Raw genomic sequence first — 25,433 nt, forward strand, 5'->3', positions numbered from 1 at the left:
GATGCTGCTGGATACATCTTGGTTGCTTGGGGTGCCCATTACCAGCATCAGTTGATAGTGCATTTGTGTCATTTGCTGGTTAGGCATAGCTCGATTACTGTGGTCCATGCATTGGTAACCTTGCAGTTAGACTGCTGTAATGCACTGTGTGTGAGGCTACCCTTGTCAGGAAGCTACAGCTAGTGAGTGGGCTGTCTAGCTGTACTCAGATTTCACCTGTGCTAAAACAATGACACTGTTTGTGTGTTAGTTTTAGAACCATGTTGAATCTTTTGTTGAGTCTTTTATTATTATTATTATTTATTTTTATTAAAGATTTTCTTGTTTTACAGAAGTAAGTGTAATGTCTCTCATATTTTTTCCACGTATGTAACATTTTTACAAATCCGTTTCATTTGTTGAGACATTAGGGGGAGAAAGAAAAAAAGAAGAAGGGGTGGAGGGAGGGAAGATGGGTGGGGTTGGGCTGGGTGGCGATGTTTCTGTTATGCTTAATGTATGTAGGGTTTGGTGTCAGCATTGCTTGTGCTGTTCACTTGTGTTCCTTTGGTGGTGAGAGAGGTTGGGGTTGGCCTAGGGTGTGGTTGTTTGTATGTGATTGACTGCAGTGATCTTTGTTTTCGTGTGAGTGGGGTGGGTGGGTGTTTTGAATCAGGTTAGCCATATTGATTTGTATGCTGTTGGTGGATTATTGTCGTTGTCTTGTTGGGCTGTGTATGTGATAAAGGGGAGCCATACTGGGGTAAAGGCATCTTCTTCTGTTTGTTACCGTGTCAGTTTCAGTTTATTGGTTAATTTTTCTAGTAGGGCTGTTTCCCATACTATTTGGTACCATTGGTCCATGCTTACTCCTGACAGGTCTCTCCAGTGTCTGGTTATGGTGTTTCGGCTGCTGAAAGTAGGTGGGTTATGAGTTCTTTGTGGTGTAAATGGGCATTGTTATCTTGGAAGATGTTTAGTAGGGCCAATTCTGGGGTGATGTCTAATTTTTGTTCAGTCTTTTGAATCTTTCTAGGACCCTCGTACCTACGGGACTGCCTCTCCTGGTATGTCCCACGGAGGACCTTACGGTCTTCAAAGAAAAACATCTTGGAGGTCCCGGGCCACAGAGATGTTAGGTTGGCCTCAACCAGAGCCAGGGCTTTTTCGGCTGTGGCTCCAATCTAGTGGAATGCTCTGTCACAAGAGACTAGGGCCCTGCGGGACTTGACATCTTTCCACAGGGCTCCCAAAATACAGGATTTTCTGAAGCCGGGATTCTTTCTTAATGAGAGCGCAGCGCTTTCACAGCAAGCTCGGGGCTTCGCTAAATGGAGGTCGGCAATGGCGTCCCTCGACCGCTGCCCAACACCGTCGTACTCTTCGCTTCTTTTGAAGCTACCTGACGACAGAGCTGGCCGCTTTCCGTCGCTACGGGAACCTGCTTCTCTGAACTCCCTCCAGAGTAGATTTCGGGGGGCTTTTGCGCCCTAAAGCACCCCCTATCCTCCAAAATAGCCCGGGGTTTCCCTCGCGGTAAACCCCCGCTTGCAAATGGGATCGCGCTGCGCCGGAATAAATTGTTGTTGTTGTTGTTGTTGTTGTTGTTACTGAATTATGAAGTTCTAAACAACCTGAAACTCAGGTTTACTACAATCTTCAGAAAAGGCCTTGCTGGCTACACTGTGGTTGATGGGTTGTCATTTATCATGAAAATGAGCCTTCTGTGTAGTGGGACTGATTATCTGGAACATCTTCCCTCATGCAATTTGGTGGGCACCCACTGTGGTGGGCTTCAAAAACTTACTGAAAACTTACTTGTTCCATCAGACTTTCCCTTGCTTTTAATTATCTGATACACTGCCTGCATTTTTCTGTTTCCATGTTTTGCTGGACACTTTTTATTCAACAAACCTAATTTTATTGGATTTTTTATTGCATTTTGATATTGCATATTTCCTTTTCGCTTGTGATTTTATGATTGCAATTGACACAAATCTCGTAAGAGATTTTGTTATATTAAGCGGTATATAAACTACATTAATCTGTGCAGTACAATCCTTTGCAAGCCTACCCAGAAGTGAGTCCCACTGTGTTCAATGAGGCTTTTTCTCAAGTAGGTTTACAAGAAGCCATTGTTTTCTATTCTGCCCAATATTGGTCGCATGCAGAGCACTGTTTCTGTTCCACTGCCCTTCATCTCCTGCCAAAAGCTACGTTATTTGTCTCACTGTCTGCTGAAGCAAAATGACATAATTTGCATAATTAATTATGTAAATCACCTTGCCATTACGTTACTCCAGCTCATTCATTTCAATGCAAAGGAGACACAATGCAGACATGGTCGGGGCTAGGGGAAACCATAACCAATTACTTATTGTTTGCCAGCCGAAAGCAATAACGATGCCAATGAATACCAATCATATTGACTGGATTGATTTCCTCTCTGGACATAGCTGGTGCTCACGTATTCTTCCTATTTTCTGCTCCTGTTTCCGTCAGAATTTTCTGACCCCTCCTCTCAAGTAAATGTACATAGGATTGTAGCCTTAGCATTTTAGCAATTTAGGAAATCCAGTGTGCTATCTTCCTTTTAAGATACAAAAGATGGTGTTGGATGGGAGAAATATAAAGAAATATAACTCTGTGGCATGGTGTCTGTGCATTGTGTGAAGCTGGGATGCCTTCCTTTGTCTGCCTGTGATTGCATGTTGTTGTAATGCAAGCATTAGCAGCCGTATTCTTCAGAACAGCCTTTGCCAACTTGCTGGCAGGGGCCGATAGAGGACACTCAATTGGTGAAGTCTGCTCTTCAATATGTGTTGTTGTTACATTTATATCTAATGTTTTTCTCTAAGGAGCATACATGGTACTCCTTTTCCTCATTAATCCCCATAATAACCCTGTGAGGTAGGTTATGCCAAGAGAGGTAGTGACTGGTCCAAAGTGAGTTTCATGGCCAAGTGGGGATTTGAACCCTGGTCTCCCAGGTCCTAACACTCTAACCAGGACACCACACTGATTCTCTATATGTTGACGTGTTGCTGTTCCTCTTAAATTTCCTCCATGACTCACTGCAAACTCATTTATCTATTCACTAGAAGGGTGAAGGAGGACACAGTCAGGAAATGAGGAATCTCATTATCAGTAGAGTAGGTGGCAAGAGACAGAACTTTGACCTTATCTGGAGGGTGGAACGACAGCTCCCCCACCCACTCTGCCTAAGACTGGGAGGTAGTCTCAGGGCTTTGGTTTTCAGACCCATTTTCGTGTGTTCCTTCTGTTGCTGCCCGGAATTGAGATTTTAAATGGTAGGATAATGCCTGTGTCCAACTCTTCTACATTTTTTTTCTGGAGTATTTCTGCATCAGAACATATCTGAGACCCTTATATTTGGCTTTCAGCTGACCACTGAGATTTGGAGTGAAGGATGTTCCATATTTAAAATACAGTGGTGCCTCGCAAGACGAAATTAATTCGTTCCGCGAGTTTTGTCGTCTTGCGATTTTTTCATCTTGCGAAGCACGGTGTCGGAAAAGTTTTGGAAAAGCTTCAAAAATCACCAAAGTCTTTAAAAACCTCAAAAAAGGCTACCACACCGCGTTCTATGAGTTGCTCCTCGAAGTCAAGTCGCAACTGTATTAACGGTGTTAAGAAAAAGGAAACAAACTTGCAAGACGTTTCCGTCTTGCGAAGCAAGCCCATAGGGAAAATCGTCTTGCGAAGCAGCTCAAAAAACAAAAAACCCTTTCGTCTAGCGAGTTTTTTTGTCTTGCGAGGCATTCGTCTTGCGAGGTACCACTGTATAGTTAACACAAAATGGAAGGAGAAAGCACAGACCCTGATTTGCAAGACCTTAACCAGTACTTTGTAGGGCTTCTATTCGCTGACCCAAAATCCCATTAACAAAGTACATTGTTTTGTTGATACAAAGGAATATAGCCTATCTGTTTCTGAGACCCTCTTCTTGCATAGAAACAAAGGGAATTAGATGAAAGCACAGTTAGTTTCAAGATTCAGAATGTGTGATCTTGAGCGCTGCTTGATGTTTGAATCCCCCTGACACAAGATCTGTATATTTATCTCTGGAGAAGATACAGGGAACTTTGGTTGTTGATTGATATTTGGTGTCGAGATTTAAACCCTTGGAAGTGGGGAGTTAAGAAATAAAGAAGAACATGCACACAAAATACCTTGTTACAGGGCAGGCCCACCCGTGAGGCAAGGTGAGGCGACTGCCTCAGGCAGCAGGATCTGCAGAGGAAGCAGATTAGGCTCCCAAGGAATGCATTGCCCCCACTGCAGCAGTTGCAGCCACAGCTGTGGCATGCTCCTTGGAGGACAGATCTGCCTCCTTCTCAGTAGGCCCCACCAGGGCCGTCCTAAGCATATCTGGCACCGTGGTGCAAAGCTCCCTCTGGCGCCCCCCTTTTTTTAGGGAGGACGGCGCTGCTGGTGGGGCTGGAGGAGGCGGGCAGCAGCTGGAGGGCGGCTCCTTTGGTGGGGAAGAGGCAGAGGCTAGACGCGGCGCCTCCTGGCTCAGCTGGCCACTGCAGACGGAGGCTCTGGGTGTGGCATGCTGCTTTGGTGCGGCATGGCAGAGGCGGGCGAGGGTGGCGAGCTGATGCCAGTAAGCGCCATGTCCAGCCTCCACCTCTTCCCTGGTGCCCTCCAGAACTTGGCGCCCTGGCACCCTGTGCCACTAGCCTCTATGGGTAAGACGCCCCTGGCCCCCACCATGCTGCCTCTACAACCCCCTCCACCCCCATTCCTGATGTACGGTAGATCTTCATTCACCCCTTCTTCCCTGATTGGGGCGGGGAGTGCCATTTTGTGGTTTGCTTCAGGTGCCAAATTGTCTTGGGCTGGCCCTGCCTTGTTGAATTTTGGGTAGCTCTTTTGCTGAGGAATGTTGGTTGATAGAGGCTTCATTCCTCAAAACTGGGGGCACCATGTGACACTGTTTTTTCTCTGTCACGGATGTGCTTATCACCCCTTCTGTCTCACCCATGCTTTTCCTGGATGTAGACTTCTTGGGATATTGAAGGCCCTACTGTAGTTTTGAGGCTCAGATTGAGCAATTCATTCCTGATGTCTGCTTGCACGCCAACTATGCAAACTGGGCAAAGTTTAAGTACTTTTGCAAATAACTGGCATACTACAGGTGCAGTGTGCAACTAAATGTTGTGGCGCATCATTCTTTACACCCAGTGAGGTGTGTTCCTGTTCAGGCTATCAGCCAGCCACCCACCCTGAGGAGGTGATTTGCAAAGAAAGGAGGCAAGATGGGATGTACATGTTGAAGAGAGTGGTCATAGAACTGTAGCACTGGAACGGACCCCAGGTGTTATCTGGCCCAAACTCCAGCCTAAGACTAGTGGTTAGAAAGATACTAGAAATTCAAAGATAGCTGGGAGTTTTTACGTACCTCAGAAATTCCAGACAGAAGCTAAATATAGTGCTTGTAGGAAATATATATATATAGTAGGAAATGAGCAGTGTTGGCTAGCTGGTCCTGAGAGCAATACTGTGTGAAACAGGAACAGCAGGGAACTTCAAACCACTTTCCTTTTGCCTCCAGTGAAGGTTCCGCACAAGATTTCAGCAGCTGGAAAGCAAAGTATGACATCTTGTGGTCAGAGTCTATAATTCTCCAGCAAAAATATCACCTATTTAAACTTGATCCTTAGCTCACTTATTTTTTGTTATTTATGCTGCATACTTCTTGTGTGGTTCTGTTGTTTTAAATTATTGTTCGTTGCTTTGATACATTTTGCAAAAAAAATAAAATACTGTAGAGCAATTTTAAGAAAAGAGAAGAGAAGAGAAAAGGGTTTTGTTGTTAGGTTGCTAGACTTAAGTTCAGGGAGACCTGGGTTCAAATCCATGCCTAGTCATGAAGCTCGCTCGTGGCAATTCACAATCTCTCAGCTTAGCCTACCTCACAGGATTGCTGTGATGATAAAATGTCGTGAGCGGGGAGATCTATGTATGCTGCCTTGAGGTCCTTAGATTCAAGGTGGGATATAAATGCAGTTAATGAGACTACAGTGGTACCTCGGGTTAAGTACTTAATTCGTTCTGGAGGTCTGTTCTTAACCTGAAACTGTTCTTAACCTGAAGCACCACTTTAGCTAATGGGCCCTCCTACTGCCGCTGTGCCTCCGGAGCGCGATTTCTGTTCTCATCCTGAAGCAAAGTTCTTAACCCGAGGTAATATTTCTGGGTTAGCGGAGTCTGTAACCTGAAGCTTATGTAACCTGAAGTGTATGTAACCCGAGGCACCACTGTAATAGCAAGAATAATGACCAAGCTGTAAGTTTTCCATCTTCTTAGATGGTGTCCAGTCATACGGTGCCTATGTCATACAGACAGTGATGGATGTGGGACAAAGTGATATGCAGAAAACAGTGGTTGTTCAACACAGGGTTGATGCCTTTTTTGGCCTGTCACTTCAGAAATGTTTGTTCTGGAACTAGGAGGTAGCCTGAGTAAGGTGTCAGCAAGAGAAATGCCGTGCCATTGCCAAATTGTACTTCAAAACATTATTTATTATTCAACCAGGAAATTGCTTCTGAGTGCTTACTGGGGCCACTACCAGTCTATGCTCACTTTGTGATTGCAGTGAAATATTGCTGAAGGATAAGTGCATGCAGTGGTGGATGTGAATGTGCTGAACAGATCCTAGAGATCTTGGTACATCTGGTTTGGGGTTTCAGCTACTGGCTTCATTTGCACCTAACCCTGAGCTCAAACCATGCCTGAGCAAGAGACAAACAACCATGCATGTAGCTAGGTAGAATTTTTATATTATTTATTGCATTTGTTTCCCACCATCTTCTCCAAGGAGCTCATAGTGGTGTGCACAGTTCCTCTCCTTGTCATTTAATAGCCATAGCAGCCCTGAGAGGTAGGTTAGACTAAGAGGCAGTGACTACCCCAGGGCACCCCCAGTAAGCTTCACATGGCTGAGTGGGGATTCGAACCCTGATCTCCCAGGTCCTAGTCTGACACTCTAACCCAGGGGTTAGCAAACTTTTTCAGCAGAGGGCCGGTCCACTGTCCCTCAGACCTTGTGGGGCCCAGACTATATTTTGAGGGGGAAAATGAACGAATTCCTATTCCCCACAAATAACCCAGAGATGCGTTTTAAATAAAGGTACACATTCTACTCATGTAAAAACACCAGGCAGGCCCCACAAATAACCCAGAGATGCATTTTAAATAAAAGGACACATTCTACTCATGTAAAAGCACGCTGATTCCCGGACCATCCACGGGCCGGATTTAGAAGGCAATTGGGCCGGATCTGGCCTTAGTTTGCCTACCCATGCTCTAACCACTACACCACACAGGCTCTCAATATATCAGCTGTTTCACCTCTCCCTTGGTCCTGCTGCCGCCCACAAAACCTGGAGCTAAACCATGGTTTGACTTAGTATTACATGCAAACCCAGGCTTGTGGTTTACCTCCCCGAGAAAACCATGTGTAGTAAACCAAGAACAAAAACCTTGATGGCAGCTCTTGCTTTGCTGGCAACAAGGTAAACCACAAGCCCAGGTTCACATGTAACTGTGTAGTGTGGTAGCAGTATGACCTAGGGAGGTGTGAACCAGCCGTTCTTTTCAGTCTCATTACCTGCATGCTTGTTCATTCTCACTGAGATATACTTTAGTTTACTGTTGCATATGAACCAGACAAATACTGTACCCCAGAGCTGAGGAGCTAGTGAATGATGCTCTGTCATTCATGCCACCACATGAACAGAGTACAGAGTTGTTATCATTGGAATGAAACTAATTTGGATGGACCAGTGGAGTAAATCCTGGTAAGGGCCATTTTACAGGATTGGCTTCGTGATGGCATTGGCCATTATTTCAGTGTTTATACTGGAGCCAAGCACTGATTTCAAGCTTATTTTGGGACTTGGATAACAAAACTGAAATTAACAGTTCGGAACTGAAACCCAACCCAGCCCAGTAAAATTCAGCTGGCACTATTTAAAATCCTGGAGTTGAAGGTGAGAGTTGAAGGACATTTTGGGAGCAGAATATTTGAGCCTTCTCTTCCACCAGTTTCATAATTTCTCATTGGCCTTGTGATTACTAACAAACATACTGCCCTAAAATGAAATGTCAGGCATATCGCCGCAAGCTCGGGGGCTGGGATTGCCTTGTAAAAATACATCACAGGCATATGAGGATTCTAATAAAGATTTGGGAAAGCACACTGAAGGCGTAATGGGATGGGATGCTGCAAATTGCCCACCCCTTTTGCAGTTGATGGTCCTTATTCCTTCTAAAGCTCTTATCAACTAGGTTAGACATTTTAAAAAAAATTAAAAACAAGAGTTATGCAGATTTATTTCTTATTGGTTATTAAAATAGAAATTGGATTGACTTAATGAAAAAAGTTTTCTACGTGTATTTTTTTATAAGCTTAATCCCTCTAGAAGAATTTTACTTTTGACTGAGATCATCAGTCCCATTGCTTGCTTACTGAGATGTGTGTTTTCAGGCCACACCCTATTCTTGTGAGCATAATACACTTCAGCTGTTTTGAAATTCTGTATTTTAAATTGTTGTAACCCACCCTGGGGCCTGCTACTGAAGGGTGGGTAATAAATTTAATAATATGTGTGCCTCATATTGTGCTTGTTTCTCCAGCAGCCAACAGAGCAGCCAGCAGAGCAGTCACGATGATGACCCATCCCGATTCCTGAGCCCCCGAATGCGTGACGACTGGTAAGTTACTGGAAAAAATGACAATACCCAGCTCTACCTCTCTTTTAAATCGTAACCAGTGAAGGTCCTGTGTGAGTGCCTGGAGGTGGTTGGAGGCTAATGGATTGAGGTTGTGAGACCAGAGGGTGGCAGCGGCAGCTCCTGTTCAGGAAACCCAAAGCCTCCTTGAGCATGTGGAACTGGTTGTCGAATGATTTGAATTTGGAGCATGCTTTCCAAGTCCAGATAATAAAGCCTTCCTTTTGCTTACTGTGTGTGTATGGGTTTATTTCCATCTTTTACTTCATTCTAATTTTCCAAATGGCAAAAGCTGAGATATGCTTAGGTATGTTCCCAGCTTCGTCTCTAGCAAAAGCTATAGTTGTAATTACTGCTTGAACTAATCTAAGGCATTTGCAATGCAATCCTATGCATGTCTGCTCAGAAGTAAGTCCCAATTAAGTTCAGTGAGGCTGAGTCCCAGGGAATATGGGAATATGCAACTTTACACTTTTAAATTTCATAGAAGATAAAAAGAGTAAAATTTCAATCCGCCAAATCAGGGCAGGTTAATGGTAGTTTGTGAGCTTCATTTTGGTGGTCTGCGGTGTGTCTGTAAAGATAGGATTAAAAATCACACAGCGTCTAGCATTGGAAACTACTATTGCTACAGCAGGCAGAAAAATCATGAAGTCGCCCACCAAAACCCTCAGCAGTTTTAAAATGGTCCATGGGGGGTGGTGAGGTTTGGAAAGCACTGTGCTAAGTTATGTACAATGCATTTCATGTTCTCAAAGTAGTAAAGGAGTTTAGCTTTGATAAGAAAGTCAATATTGCATGTATTTCAAAGTTTATTGAAATTTCCATGCCCCCCCCATTAAAAATACTGGTTCCCCAGATTTTCAGATTTCCCCGGAAATTCTGCATCTCTCCTGTGTGTGTTGCCCATTCTTCTTTCAGTAATGGAATGTCCTTGTATTCATTGTACAAAGTCAGTTACCCATGCAAAGACAATTATCATTGTGGGGGGTGTTTCGGTATATATTTTATTTAGCATAAATCTGAAAATGTCAACCCTAGCTAAAGGAGGCGGGGGAGCAGCTGCAGACTGAAACCATTGTATAGATGTCAAGTGCCTGTGAAATATTGTTAATTGTGCAAATATAGCAACATCACGCCTGGTTATATTCTGACAAACATACAAGACGTACTGGTAACTGGCTGTGCATTCACATAAACACTACTCTTCTCTATATTCTTATCACAATATCAAAGGTTTATCTTGCACACAAACAACACATAAAGTGCAATAATATAGATGGAAGTCCCAATAGATCAGATCATTCATAAAGACCAAATGTCTGCTAGTTTCTGTTCCACATATGTTCATAAAGTCCAAATTGGTCTTTGGTTTTTATGAATGATCTGATCTATTGGGACTTCCGTCTATATTATTGCACTTTATGTGTTGTTTATGTGCAAGATAAACATTTGATATTGTGATAAGAATATTTAGAAGAGTATTGTTTATGTGAATGCACAGCCAGTTCGTCTTGTGTGTTTGTCAACTGTATTTCACGTAACACAAAGTTTGAAGTTGTTTTGCTGGTTATATTCTGAGACATGTAATTATTGAAGGTACCCAGGATAAATCTGAAACATGGTGCAAACTCATTTTGTCCTGTGAAAAAGAACAGACAATTTCAAGGAGTTGTCTGTGGCAAGCGGCTACTAATGCTGTCTGATAATGGAAACAACTGGTTCTGTACATGTGTGACACAAACATGTGTGTGTGTGTGTGTGTGTGTGTGTGTGTACATTAGGGATGTGGACTGCAGTCAGGTATGGTATAAAGAGGATGTGTGGTTGTGTTGGAACTGCAGCTTGGCTGACCTCACTGTTTGCTGAAAGAGTGACCTGGGAAGGAGGTCAAACGATCTGGCGGCTGCAACCTTTGTCACATACAGTCACTTGATCTGTGTCAGCCCATGACATATCTGACTCTGCGAAAGGAAAGACGTCGTCAAAATAATTAAAAAACAAAAGCAAAATAGGATGGAGGATTTGTCTGTCTTGATAGTTTTGTTGATGTGTAGGAGCACAGGCCACAACAGGAAAACGTTGTTTAATTGCCTAGATGGACCATTGGCCTGACCTAGCAGGATGAAGAACCTAAGTTCCTCATTCTGTCCTGCTAATGCATCTACTGCAGTTAGGCGAGATCTGTGGCACCAGCTTGTAGGAGCAGAAATGCCGCTGAGTGAACTCCGCTTCTGCATGTATTGTGCAAGTTGAAATTCTGTATTCTACACTACTATTCTCCTGATTGATCTGGCTGCTTTGGTCCTCACAAATTCTGTGCTCCTCACCTACAGTCAGTTGGTCCATAGGGAGCCTCGGGCACCAGTACTTAACTTACTTTTCTTTTCCTGTACACTTCCTGCTGCTAGGTACACCATCACGCTTCAGGCAGCCTTGTGATGAAAGCATATTTCCTGATGGATTTCTGCATGCCACGCAGCTGCTGAAGGCACAGTGCATCTATGTGCCTTCTCCTTGGACCAGAGCCTACAAATCCTAAGGCTCTTTTTCTGTTGCATGTCTTCTGTTCACTTTCCCTGAACCTATTGCTTGTGCGTTTGTTCAGCTTTGGTCGGAATCCTCCAAGCTTTTCAGTCTTTGCAGTAATGGAGCAGCTGGCACATAGATTCCTGGCACAGGTGTTGCTTTTTCAGGCAGGGGGAACACACTCCCTGCTTTTCATATACTTTGCAAGGGAAAGTTATGGAGGAGTTTCCCTTTATTTTTAGCCTTTCGGGCCTTTAGTCAGCCTAGACATCACTTCAGCTGCCTCTTCATCTTTGCTGTCGGATGTTAATCAGTTGTTCATCTTGCCTTGGTTCCAAATCAAACCTTTAGGTGGTCTTCGTTCCTGGCTGAAGAAGGAGCAGGGAGGATAAGAAAGAAAATGCAATATGAGGACAAATTTGGATTCATATGTTTCTGGCTCTTTGTGGTTGATTTATTACAACTCCAAACTGCAGCCTTGGCACAAAAGATGGGGGAGGATGGGGGGGGGGGAGAGGACGAAACTGTGAAAGTGGCACATGTGACTCCTTCTTTGTGTGTTTTTTGGCGAGACCAGCAAAATGTATTGTATTTCCACTTCCCTCTCCTTTCTGTTGGTAGGTGTTCTTAATTGGTTGCACAGAAACGGCCGACACTCTGTAATCACAGCCTTCAGAATCAGAGTTTTAAACCTTACTTGGGTTGTAGGTTCAGGGTCAAAGCCAACTAGAGTTTGCTGTGACACTAATTTTAGAAAATACTAAAACAGGCCAGAAGTTGGGACTTAAAGGGGCAGTAGGAAAGAGATTCACTTTTAGGTCAAAGGAAATGTATGATGGTGGAATAGGAAATGAAACTCATTATCTTTTCTTCCTCTAAGTCTCCACCCCCTTTTTGAACTCTAGTCTCTCTGGGGAGCTGTCATCAGATGCTCTGGTTGGGAGTCTCGGAATATTCCTTGTTTAAGGTCTTCTTAGGGTTTGCTTTCTTGGGCATGTGTTGAACCTCCAGTTCCTTTCTCTGTCATATCCTCTGCTTTCTTTCCACCTTTCCTCACCCTCTCCAGTTTTTGAACTCTCAGGCTCACACTCAGCTTTGAGCACGCACACTCAGAATATTGTAAGGTGGCCACTTGCCCCATTTATTTAACTTTCATCGAGGCAAGTGTGGGGAACTTTTGGTCCTCCGGATGTTGCTAAACAACAACTCCCCATCAGCCCTAGCAAGCATGGCCAATGGCCAGGGATGATGGGAGCTGTCGTTAAGCAACATTTGGAGTGCCAAAGGTTCCCCATACCTGATGTCTAAAGACTTGAAACGCACGTCTTCTATGATTACCTTTTATCTATGGGAGTCATCACAATATGTGGTTATTTGGTGATCCTGGAAGATCACATTGCCAGAAACATTACCAGTTTCTGCAAGGGGATCTTGACATGGAAGAAGCCCTGCTGTAGGTTCTCCTCCTGCCCCATGGCCCAGCTCCATTTGATGACAGTACAGTGTAGTTGGTGGAGGACATTTTCCTGCAACTCTCATCTCCTAAAGGTTACAGAGGAAAGTGCCTTTGATTTAACTAATGGGTTATTTCCCAACACAGTGAAGCCATGAGGAAAACCATTGTATAGCACACACTAATATGTAATTCTATCCACCACTAGGTTATATCCAGCTCTGTCTGAAGGTTGCATTCTCTATTGTGTCACTTGAATGAAAAACCTGGCTAACAACTTCAGAACATGTGGGTAGATAATATTCATCCCACAGTCACCTGCTGGTGAAAATCAGTGGTGGTGATGCCTCATTTTCTTTTTTAATCAACGGAAGAGGGTGTGTTCCCACCTTGTTTTCTTAACATGGGGTCTTCGTTCCCTTGTCTCCTTCAGATGCAGAACATTTCTATTAATGCCTCACTTGTAGATGCAGCTAAGATGATGGAAGCAAAAGCTGGAGAGGCCTTGCCATGTTCTAAACATAATAATTTATCCCCCTGAGGGCCAATTAATAACCCAGGAGAGGGCATGGATGAGAATTACCTTTTGGTAGCTTAGTACAGCTTAACATTTTCCTCCATATGTTTCTCTGCAGTCATTCATGCCTCCATAGTAATGTTGATCCTGGAGGTAATAGAAAAGAACACGGCAGAGGAGAAGTTGCCTTCTGCAATTGAAACTCCACAGCTAACTCCACAAAAGGGCCTCCATGCCTCAACTTACCCTCCTGCAGAAAGCTGCCCAATCCATTTTGATGGAAGTAAGAGGAACTGTAGGCCAACATGATGCTTCCCACTGTCTCAAACGAGCAATGGTATGTCCCAACAAGGAAGTCCTGTAGGGCAGGATCAGGAGAAAGCCCTGAGAAAGGGACAATTGCCAGTTGAGAGGAAAGGCACTGTGATCCCAAAAACTATGGAACTCGTTCCCACAGGAGACAGCAATGGCCACTAACTTGGGTGGCTTTAAAAGAGGATTGGACAAATTAAGGCTATCAATGACTACTAGCCCCAATGGCTAGGATCTGCCTTCATGTTTGGAGGCACTGATGTTTCCGAGTACCAGGAGAAGAGAGTGCTCTTGTGCTCAGGTCCCACTTGGAGGTTTCTCATAGGCATCTGGGTGGCTACTGTAAATATAGGATGCTGGACTAGATGGGCCACTAGCTGGATCAAACAGGCTTTTCTGAAATTACTATGTCCTTATGCAAAAACGGTGGATGCGGGTGGCCCTGTGGGTAAAACCTCAGTGCCTAGGACTTGCCGATCGCATGGTCGGTGGTTCGAATCCCCGCGGCGGGGTGCGCTCCCGCCGTTCGGTCCCAGCGCCTGCCAACCTAGCAGTTTGAAAGCACCCCCGGGTGCAAGTAGATAAATAGGGACCGCTTACCAGCGGGAAGGTAAACGGCGTTCCGTGTGCTGCGCTGGCTCGCCAGATGCAGCTTGTCATGCTGGCCACATGACCCGGAAGTGTCTGCGGACAGCGCTGGCTCCCGGCCTATAGAGTGAGATGAGCGCACAACCCCAGAGTCTGTCAAGACTGGCCCGTACGGGCAGGGGTACCTTTACCTTTACCTTATACAAAAACAGACAATTGCCATTCACTTCTAGATATGGTAGCAACTCCTTTCTACCATACCCAATTTGTCAGAGGGACATCTTGCTTTCCTCCAGCCTCATTGAATAGAAAGAGAGTGGGAGAGAGCAAGCCAGGTTGCCCAGATAGATGAGTCATGGCTAAGAAGGATAGGAACAGAATGAGGGAGCGAAAGCTATGGCAAGTCCCTTTTGGGGTGGCATCTATTATGTGTGCTTTTATATATATATATATGTATATATATAAAGATCTAGCTCACTTTCACAATTCTAAAATCATTAGCTCCATTTATAGCCTGAACTTCCTCAAGGAGTTTGGAGTAATGCCTGTGAGATTCCCATGTGGCAATACCTTTCAGGTATTGATCAGAACCAGCCCCCCCTTAGCATCAGAGCATTAGAGTAATAATATCAGTTGCCTTCAGTCTGTTCTCGGACTCTCTGATTAATAATCTAATCAGATTTAAAGGAAACATGAGTGCTGAAAGTGTTTGGAGGGGAGTGAGTGGCTACCAGCTATTTCCTAAAAAACAAAGTGAATTGGATTTTTTAAAAAAACACAGATTGCAAGGTGCGCTTAAAATGAAATCTGCTCAGTTCTGGGAATCAATGTGGTACCAAAGAGTATCTGAAGAAGTGTGCATGCACACGAAAGCTCATACCAATAACAAATTTAGTTGGTCTCTAAGGTGCTACTCGAAGGAATTTTTAAAAATTTTGTTTCACCTATGGCAGACCAACACCTACCTGTAAAGAGTGGACGGTCATCCCTGAGATGCTCCTGGACCTTTCTTACCTGGGCTGTTATCATGCATGTTTGCACGTGCACCCACATTCTTGGCAGGGCCTTGGTGCTTTCAAAGACACCTGCGCGTGCTGCTCAGGTGCTTGCACTGCTACTTTTGTTTGCTGATGGTAGCAAGAGGGAAAAGATTGTGCCCCTCGGGGGAATCAATTTTCTCAGGTGCTGTGCTGGGATTTGAGAAGCGAAAACTTTGCCCCTCCCTGCAGCACATCTGACATCAATTACAGGTGGAGCTGTGCAGGCAAGGCTGTTTTTGTTTCTTGAGAATTGGGACAGAGAGGACCTGCCCACATCTAGATAGCCGCACGGAGCCAGGAAGCTGGTGAGGACCGAATCAAAGGCACTCCAGCAGGGATCAGAGGAGGAACGGAAGCAACGAGAGGCTGAATGTAAATATTCAAGCAAGGTTTTCAGCCACTGGCAGTTGAAATGGCGTTTCAGGCATGACAGCAAAGTGGAGGTTATTTTGGGAAGTGGTTGAGCTTGCAAAGTCCGGTGACATCTTCCTTCTCCTGCTCGTCCTCGATGCAAGGAGCCCAAAATGATGTTGCGGTCCGAGTTGACTTGTTAGAAACGCGGCACAGCAGAGAGAACAGACAAATACATGCTTGCTCCAAGCTTTGAATCTATGCACTCCTTTTTTGGACCAGCCTCTTTGGGCTGGACTCTGGACCCACTCCTCCATCAGGACTAGAAGCTTTGCTGGGCTGTTGGCTCCAGTTCTTCTATGGGCTGCAGGCACCTGAGTTGGCTGTTGCACCGCAAAGCACAGCCATGGTCCAGAACCTGCATCCCAAGGAGGTTGCCTCCAGTATAGCTGTGAGGCAGGCCTGCCATTTTCGTATAACTTTCCTGAGGAAAAAGCTCTCCTTCCTCAGAGTCATGTAAGTATCTGGGGATGGGAGGCGAGGGTGAGAGATGGGGTTGTGTTTAAATGTGCGTGTACCTTTGTTCACCTGCATGCCTGCATGGGCAGTGTGTGGCTGTGTGAGTGTGAGCACCTGAAAAGAGCCCTGCTGGATCAGACTGAGGGTCCTTCTCTACCAGTTGCCTCTAGGAAGCCCATCTAATCATAGGATCATATGGAAGGGATCCTGAGGGTCATCTCGTCCAACCCCCTGCAGTGTAGGCCACAAAACAAGTGTCTTTCCTGTTGCAACTCCCCAACATCTGGTATTTGGAGGTGCCCTGCTTTTTAGCGTGGAGGCTCCATGTAGCAAATAGCTGTTGATCAGCCTCTTCACCACAAATTTAGCACTTTTGAAAAAGCCATCTAAGCTAGTAGTCCTCAGCACCATCCTGTGGCAGTCAATTCTGTAAATTGTGCATCTGGGTTCAATGTCCCAGGGGGTCAAAATGAAGGAGCAGCCAGTGGAACCCAGCTGCAACAAAACATTGTAGTGTGGAATATACCACCAAGCTTTATCGGTCCTTGTTGGGCCATTTTTTTTGGGGGGGGGGTTGCTTCCTTCATTTCCCACACCCATTAAGATTTGCTTTTTTCACTTCTGCAAAATTTGGGGCCTCAAAACCCTGTTGATACTCCCTCTTCTCCATGTGACTGGTGCCATTTGGCTTCATAATGATCAGCCGTCAGAGAAGGAATGAGTTTTCTATTAGTATAAGATGATAATTCCTCTTAAATGGAAAATGCTAGGCTGGAACTCAGCAGTCTAGCTTGTTGTCCCAGTTCAAGCATATTTGTGTGATCTTTCTCAGGGCCCGTACTATATGCAAAATAGAAATAAGTACCTTCTCTTACACGATAGCAGGGGCACCAATAAAGCAAGGACCCATGGCAGGTTTTCCAGGTAGACCAGAAGCAGGAATGAGATGAAAAACCAATATGTTGTTGTGGAGCATGAGTGTTTGCAGACCCACTCACAGAGCAAGGCTCCTGGGATTTAAAATTGGCCACAGCCTTACTGATTCCAGATTTGCAAATAGATGGTGTGGTTATCATGTAGATGCCGCTGAAATCGTTGTGCTTGGTTTCACATGCATGCATCTCCCCCAAGTAACTTTGCTCCACCAAGCCAGAAATTGAGATTAGGGAGAAATATATGCACGGAAAAGTGGAGAAATAGAGAGAATGGAGGATGAGGAAAACTGGATTTGTGGGATAGGAAAAGTATAAAGTGCTAGAAGTGAATGAAAGGTGATGGGTGTATGTCACAAAAAGGGAGAAAATGCTGATCTTGAAGGTGGGTGGCTTAAAAAGAATTTTTACTCTCTCTTTTTAAAGAAAGAATATTTGTAGTATCAGCTTAATAGTCCCCCGTGATTTACGTGAACCACTCAGTGGCACAGCTCACTTGCTTTTCACCCAGTCTATTTTAAGTCGGTGGACACTTTACAAATAGTGCAGGATCTAAGTATGCCTTGACTCCCCAGTTCCTGTCTACTTGCAGGAAGATAAGCACTTGTGCTTCATTTTGTAGATATTGTTGGATAAGGTTTTCCTACTCAGGTATCTCCTCCATATATATCTTGTTTGATTTTATTTATATGCTGCCTTTCATTCCCCGCCCCCCCCCAAGATGCTCAAGGTGACTCAAGAATAATAAACAAATCAATGTAAATATAAAACAATACAAATGCAAGTGATACAAATGATTAGAATTCAAAGCAAAATCATAATATTTCAAAAGTATTAAAAACCAAATGCATTCCTGTTCCTGCCAAGAAAGCAAAGAGCATTCCCTGCAAAAATGTTTAGAGAGGGCAAAAGTACGGTAAATAACTGAGCTGCCGCTCAGCGGAAGAGCTTTTTTTAATGTGGAAAAAAGTAACATATGAAATGATCCTGTCTTTCATTGCTTGAAAGAGCTCCTCCTCTTCTGTATTCATACATGCATTCAATGTCTTAACTCAGAGGTTTTCAACCAGTGTGCCGTGGCACACTGGGGTGCCTTGAATGATAGGGGTGCCACGGGCAACACTGGCCACTGTCCCTCTTTCCTTCCCTCCCTCTTCTGATGCCCTCTTGCCTCCCAAAGTCTTGCACAGCTGTTTGTTGCAGCAGCCCTGACTACAAGCTCCCCAAATGAATGGTGCCTCTGGGGCTAGCCAGGGGGTTCTTCCCTGGCCCCTGTGGGGCAGTGTGAGAAGGCGCCTCTATTTTGGGCAGGGGGTGCAGCTCAGAGACCGGGGTGGCAGCAGCGGCTGCCCAGAATACTCCCAAGGAGAGAGGAGAGGAGAGGAGGCTGAGGGAACACTCCACAAGGGAGGGTGTTAAAAAATGGGTGAGAGGCTGCCAGCTCTGCAGGCAAGGGGTGACATCACTGGGCTCCTAAACCCCACAGGGGCGCCACAGAAAGAAAGTGGAGCTGTGGACTTTAAAAAAGTTGAAAACCTCTGTCCTAACTCCTTGGATTGCTAATGCAATTCTTTCTGCAAATGGGGACATTATCCAGCACTGACATATCTGAAAGACAAGTACAGCGGGTGTTGAGTCACTCAGAAGTGGAATGTGGGCTGCAGATTATTTTTCTTCTCATATCTGAAAATGTTAGAATTCACCTTATTAGCTCCATATCTTGTTCTGTGGTGATCCTTACGTCTTCCTTCCTTTGAGGCTGAGTGATGTGGCAGCATTCTTCCTGCTCATGAAGGCCACATTCACGCCATCCATTTAAAGCACTATGGTGCCGGTTTAAACCGTCATAGCTTTCCCCAAAAGATTCTGGGAGCTGTAGTTTGTTAAGGGTGCTGAGAGCTGTTAGGAGGCCTTTCTCTTTCCCTCCCATAGCTACAATTCTCAGAGTGGTTTAATGGTCAGTGCCTCTTCCCAGGAAACTCTAGGAATTATAGCTCTGTGAGGGAAACAGTGGTCTCCAAACAACTCTCAGCATGCTGAACAAGCAACAGCTCCCAGGATTCTTTGGAGGAAGCCCTGACGGTTTAAAGGGGTATCATAGAGCTTTAAAGGTGCAGAGTGAGTGTGGGCACTTTCTAACACTTGAGTGAAGGAGTCACAGGGCCGCCGTCGCTTACTTGGACTCTTACAGGTCAATAAATCAGGATTTGCTTGTGTGGACTGCGGACAGTATCCAACTTGAGGCCAAGAAAGAGTTCGATGCTAGTGTTAGGACTGTGGGTGGGGGTCATAGGTTTGAGTTTTTTAGGTTATTGGCTGTAGGGATCAGAATTGTGTGAGCAAAGCCTGAAGCCCATGTTGTGTCCACCTCCCGAGGAGCAACTTTTCACAAAGTCCTTGTTTTGCTGTCCTCAGCACACCTGGTACAGTTGTGAGATCATTTGCTCCTTGTTCTTCTGACGCCAGCATTGTTCCTCCTCCAAGGCAGCAGAGGTGGGATGTTAATTATAGTAGGAAGCCTCAGAAGCCTGTTGCAGACATCGTGGAGGAATGTAGGGTTTCTGACAAGAGGTCAGAAAAAGATGAATGCCTCCCTTTCTCTTCCTAGCTCTGAGCGTTCTACACCTGGCATCCCATCCTCAATAGCCACCTGATAGCCCTTGAAAATCTCTCCAACCCAAGAGAAAAGGACTATTGTCCTAGCATCATGAAGAAGAAAGGCTGCACCTATCTCTGGAACTTTGGCCTCCCAAAGAATTAGGCCATGCCACCTCTGTATTATCTCATCACAAATTATCCCATATCCCTGCTTGCCTTTCTTCTTCTTCTTCTTCTTCTTCTTCTTCTTCTTCTCCTTCTTCTTCTTCTCCTTCTTCTTCTTCTTCTTCTTCTTCTTCTTCTTCTTCTTCTTCTTCTTCTTCTTCTTCTTCTTCTTCTTCTTCCCTACCCTTACACCAGACCTGGTGACAGAAGATAGAAGCCTAAGGGCAGTGTGAGAAGAGCCTACTGGATCAGGCTGGTGGTCTGTCTAGTCCAGCATCCTGTTCTCAAATGGCCAACCAGATGTCACTGGAGAAACCACAAGCAGAACCCAAACATTAGAGCAGCTCCTGTTATTTCAGCAACTGGTATTGCTGCCTCCAACCATGGAAGCAGATTGTGGTTAGTAACCATTGATAGCCTTGAAATGAATTTGTCTAATTTGCATTTAAAGCCATCCAAGTTGGTGGCCATCACTGCTTCCTGTGGTTTAACTATGCACTGCATGAATAAGTCCTTTCTTTTTTCTGTCCTGAATCTCCCTACAAGTGGCTATGGTGATCCTTAGTGTTATAAGAGAGGGAGAAAAACATTTCCTTGTCCGTTTACCCTATGCGATGCATAATCTCCACACTTCTGTCATGTCTCCTCTTAGCTTTTCTACGTGCTGCATGAAAACATACCGTAGCTTTCTGTGTTTTATTCCCTCAATTTAGAAGTCTCTCTGTTCAGATCTCCAGACTAAAAGATCTGTTTTCCTCTCCTTTCAGAGTTCAGAAGTTCTCCAAACTATGTTTCTCTTCTCCAAATGCTTATAAAGGACCTATTTCCCCTTACTGTCATTTCCTACCTTTTCTATAGCTTCTTTCTCTGTTTTTAAATTTGCTCCATATTATTTTTGTTTTCTTGTATTATTTTATTGTGATGTGCCCTAAGCATCATTTTCTTTTCATGGGTGGTGGTGCAGGCTATATAAATGAAATTAATACTGTTCCCATCTCCGGGTCTGATAAGTGGGAATGTGATTAAGTGGAATGTGATTAAACATCTCATCAAAGAACAGGCACGGACTGGGCCTTTGCTGCTGTTACCTGCATATTTGTCTTCCTAAGTAGAGTTCCTGATGGCTCATCAACAATTTGCCATGCTGACTGGGGCTGATGGGAGTTGGACTGAATCAACATCTGGGGAACCATGGCTTTGGCACCCCTGCTTTGTTAATTATCTTATTCAGGATCCTCCTCCCTTGTAGGACACTTCTGACTGTAGGAGGGCTGGTGTAGTTCAGTCAGGAAGGAAAACTGGTCCTAAAAGTTCAACTAAAAGCGTAAGAAGAGTCTGCTGGGTCAAGTCAATGGCCCATCTAGCGCAGCAACCTGGTTTCACAGTGGCCACCCAGATGCCTGTCAGACCTGAGTGGGACCTGAGCACAAAAGCATTATCACCTCCTGTGGTTTCCAGCAACTAATGTTCAGAAGCCTTGCTGCCTTGAACTGTGGGGGCAGAGTAGTCATCAACAGCCCTCTCCTCCATTAATTAGTCTAATATTCTTTTAAAGCCATTTAGCTTGGTGGACATCACTGCTCCCTGCTGGAGCAAGTTCCATAGTTTAACTGCTAACGTCAAGTATCAAAATCTGTTCTAAACTCATTACATGGCCTTAAGCAATCCACTGCCATCCACCGTTCTCCCTCAAATGATAAGTGATTGACAGAATTTGTTAGGGCAAGCACAACAGAGGATGTAAAGCAGGTTATGAGAGAAGGCATTTCTTTTTGAAAACGTTAAAGGCAAAGAGTGGGAGAATTTCTCTTCCTTGAGGGGGGACGACCCCTAATAGGCTCCCTAGCATAGCTGTCACATTTTTAAGGTGTACCAGTGAAACTTACGCCCCATTGAATGCCAGAATGTAATGAGCGTGGAAGATAAGTGTATGTCTTCATCCATGAGTGCACATGCCAGAAGGTCCTATAGATGTTGTTGGAGGAAGGGATTAGCACTGCCATTTTTCAACTTTCCGTGATGAACACGTCGTGAATCCTTTTGGAAGCCCTTTGAGAAGGGCAGAGATTCAAGCCTCTGCCTGCTTGTTCAGAGGCATGTAACAGACCGTTGTGTCGTTTCAGTCCACCTGTTGATTTTACCTAACCACCACTTCCTTGAATAACTTAGTGAAATTTCGGAATGTTAAGGTCACACTCTTGCCATGGGAAAGAGAAGTCATGAAAGTCGATGGGATTTGGGCCACATTCGTACCATACATCAAAAGCACTATGCTACCACTTTAAACAGTCATGGGTTCCCCCAAAGAATTCTGGGAGCTGTCGTTTGGAGACCCCCTCCCCCCACCTACAGTTCCCAAAGTGATTTAACAGCCAATCCCTCTCTATGGGGAGCTCTGAGAATTGTAGCTCTGGGAAGGGAACAGGGGTCTCTTAACAACTCTCAGTACCCTTAACAAACTACAGTTCCCAGAATTCTTTGTGGAATGCCATGATTAGTTAAAATGGCATAATAGTGCTTTGAATGGATTGTGTGAATGTGGCCTTAGTTAATTGCACCCCTTCTGACATTAAAGGAGTGTGTGGGTGGGGGAGCAAGAGAAAGGGTTTCTGATTATTTTATTGGCAGCATTTATGTGGCATATCCTCAGCTGCTAGGGTCCCTTGAAAAGTCTCTGAACCCCTGAAAAAAGGGTCAGTCAGGAAGGCAAAACTGCGGTTTACATATATTCTGAATATGCCCTTTGCAAAAGGAACGAGTGATGTATTCGGGTGCGCATCCCAGCCAATGAACACTTGCTGTCTCTCCTCTCCAGTTATAAATGTGGTCATCATTTTGCCACTCACCACCATGTCTGCCTTCTTATCCGTTTATTTTTATTTAACAGTATTCATATACTGTTGAATCAGCAAAAACCTCCAAGCGGTTGACAATAAAAGGCAATAAGACAATAAAAGACATACACAGGAAAATACCAATGAAACCAAACCTTAAGAACAACTAGACATAGAATTTATGAAAACAGAGTTTGAAATGAGCAGTTCAAAAAGCAGATGCGCAGAATAAAAATGGTTAGGGGACCACCATGCTCCTTTTCTGGGAGTTTATCTCCATTTGCCGTGATTCAGTTGCGGATGCCAGAAAAGGGTGTAATAATGGAGAGATGATGTCCCTTCCAATGCCCCAGTGCATGCTGGGAGTAGCATGGAGAACTAAAAATAAAATAGAATTATAGGGCGAGTTCACATATGCAGTTGACCACACAGTAATTCTCCTCAGCTGCAGCTGCAATAGGCAAGAAACCCACACACAAAGTGGGCACGAAGACACTGAAATTGGGGGAGGTAAATGTGTAAACAAGTTTTGGGAAGAGGTGAGGAAGGATTTTTTAAAAAATAATAATAGGTGTACTGGTGACTTTAGACCCCAAATTTTGTATTTTATCAGTTTTTGATGGGTTGAATATGGACTGAATATCTAAGCCACTTGCAATTATATTATTTACAGCTGCTTCTTTGACCATATCAGACTAGAAGGACTAGACTAGAAGGAGTCATTTTTTCTTCTTTTAATATTAGGTTTAATGAAGTGATATCTGTTTTGAAAAACAGTAATAACTGTTCTGTTCAACACCAGCCTTTGACACAAGCTTTTGTAAATAAAAGTAGGGAATGGGTGTATGAGGTTGCTTTAAGCCATCACAGCTGTATTCCCAGGTAGCTATTTTCTAGCACATTGAATTGGGCAGTTTATAAAAAGGTTTCAAAACTTTTTGCATTTTCTTTAAGCAGCAAATTCCTCTGCGCAGCTTTCCTCCCTAGGAAACGTATTAAACCTTCCTTTCGAGATACCTTGCTGAGTAATGTCTGGGAGGGACATCTCTTGAACACAGGAGCTACCCCATAGTCCTGTCCTGGGCAGTGGGGTGGGGAAATAGCCATCTTTGTGCTGATTGGCTGATTGGAGTGGAAGAGAAGCCCGTCTCCTGAATGAGTCAGCAAGCAGGAGGTGATGAGTGAGCAGCAAAAGAGGCACCTGGCTGGTCTGTGACATGTCTCATCCCCCCACTTATTTGCTGGAGGGGAAAAGAAAAATCCCAGGAATGGCACAGGAATTGATGGCCGAAGCAGGGGGCTCGGAATAACGCCCCCCCATGGACCAGTAGCCTTCCGGCTGTTCTTTCCACCCTCTCTAAAACTTTGACCAGAGCGTTCATCTCATCTCCCCAGCATCCTCATTCCTGCTTTAAAGGAAACCCTTCTGGATTAGCCTTCCTGATGGTCAAGATGGTCCTTAGCTTTGGTCCCTGGATGCCTGGAAGGAGGTGATGAGAGGGGCGGGAAAGCACTTTAGATGAGAGCGGCATGCATCGTTAGGGGATTGGGGAGGGGGAGTCAGCTGGAAGAAACTCTTAATGTCGTTTAATCCCGGTCATGAGAATTTGATTCTGATTATTATTAACTCCCAAATCCTTTTGGGCCTGGTCCAGAATTCTTCCTTAATCTCGCCGGCTTTCTGTTTTTTCCATTTGCATCTTATCCTTTGGTAGCGTGCGCAACAGCAGCAGCAGCAGCAAGTTCGCTGGAGAAACCTGGAGGCAGCTGTGCCTTTAAAATTGGTCCTCCCACGAGAAAGGAAATGAATGAGGAGGGGAAGAAGGCCGTCTCCTTTCCCGTACAGACGTCTCCTCCTGGAGCTTTTTCACTTGTCTCATGGTGTAGGGCAGAAGTCCAGTGCCTTATTTCAAACGCAAAGTGGCTCTGTTTGCTTTTTGAGGAAAGAAAACCAACCCGCAATTTATGATTCAGCACAGCAGTGACTTTGCATCGGTAATAGGAGCTGAGGTGCCCTCTCTGGGCATCTCAGAGGTGTGGTGTAGGGAGAGAGGGAGGGAGGGAGAGAGGCTGATCCTCAATTTTCTCTTTATTGTGGATTTGACAACCTTTTCCCCCTCCCTCTCCCCCCTCCCCTTCTTCAGAAAAGGGAGGTTCCTTCCCATTGCTGTGTACGTCTAAAGGCGAGTCAGGTTTCTGCAGGGGTTGTTTTGTTTTGTTTCGTTTAGGCAGCCTGGACCATATTCTTACAGATTCCTGCAACTGACATTGCCTGCCTGAGTTTCATCATAAGCTGTGTGCGCTACTTCTGCTGCCTTCTTCTTTTTCGCTACACTCGCTTCCTGGTCCCTTTGGAAGTCTGTTTCTGTGAGTTCTGGGGGTAATAAGATGGCAGCATGTGTAAACCCAACACACCATGCACCATAACAAGGTCAGCCTTTCCAAACACTACTAATCAGCTCCCTCCTTCCTCTGCCACCTCCCATTTCTCTCCAACTGCTGGCTGTACCCTCCCTGCTCTCTGATGACTTTGCCCTGTAAGCCTCTATGGACTTCTTGCTGTTCTTGCACCCCTCCTCTTTCTCTCCTCTGGTCTAAATCCTTCTGCTGTAACCCTTTGCTGCTGCATCACCCCTCCCTCCCTCCCACCCATATACTCTGCTTTTTATTGCTCCTTTGGATGAATCGAGGGTCATCAGAGATCTCTGTGTTTTTAAAAGTGCATGCTCCATCTTCTTTGAAAGCGATGCCCAGGCTGAGATGCCCTAAGAAAAGGGGTGACCCAAATATGTGGAATCTAGGTCTGCTTGTGTGTCCTGGATGCTGGTATAGGTTCTTTAGCTCTCCCAGGAG

General features: G+C 44.8%; 1 protein-coding gene across 8 annotated transcripts in view; it reads left to right on the plus strand.

The window, feature by feature from the left end:
* Positions 1-25,433, plus strand: part of GRAMD1B (GRAM domain containing 1B) — a 209,058-nt gene that overhangs the window by 77,935 nt on the left and 105,690 nt on the right. For all 8 annotated transcript variants that reach the window (XR_013390914.1, XR_013390916.1, XR_013390915.1 and 5 more), the window contains one exon: positions 8,647-8,724. Coding sequence is in view for 5 of the 8 variants with exons in the window: in XM_077919744.1 (XP_077775870.1) it covers positions 8,647-8,724 (78 nt within the window). In the remaining 3 variants the exon portion in view is untranslated. The remainder of the gene's footprint in view (positions 1-8,646; positions 8,725-25,433) is intronic.

The sequence above is a fragment of the Podarcis muralis genome, chromosome 15, assembly GCF_964188315.1.
Source record: "Podarcis muralis chromosome 15, rPodMur119.hap1.1, whole genome shotgun sequence".
In the NCBI taxonomy this organism is placed as follows: Eukaryota; Metazoa; Chordata; class Lepidosauria; order Squamata; family Lacertidae; genus Podarcis; species Podarcis muralis.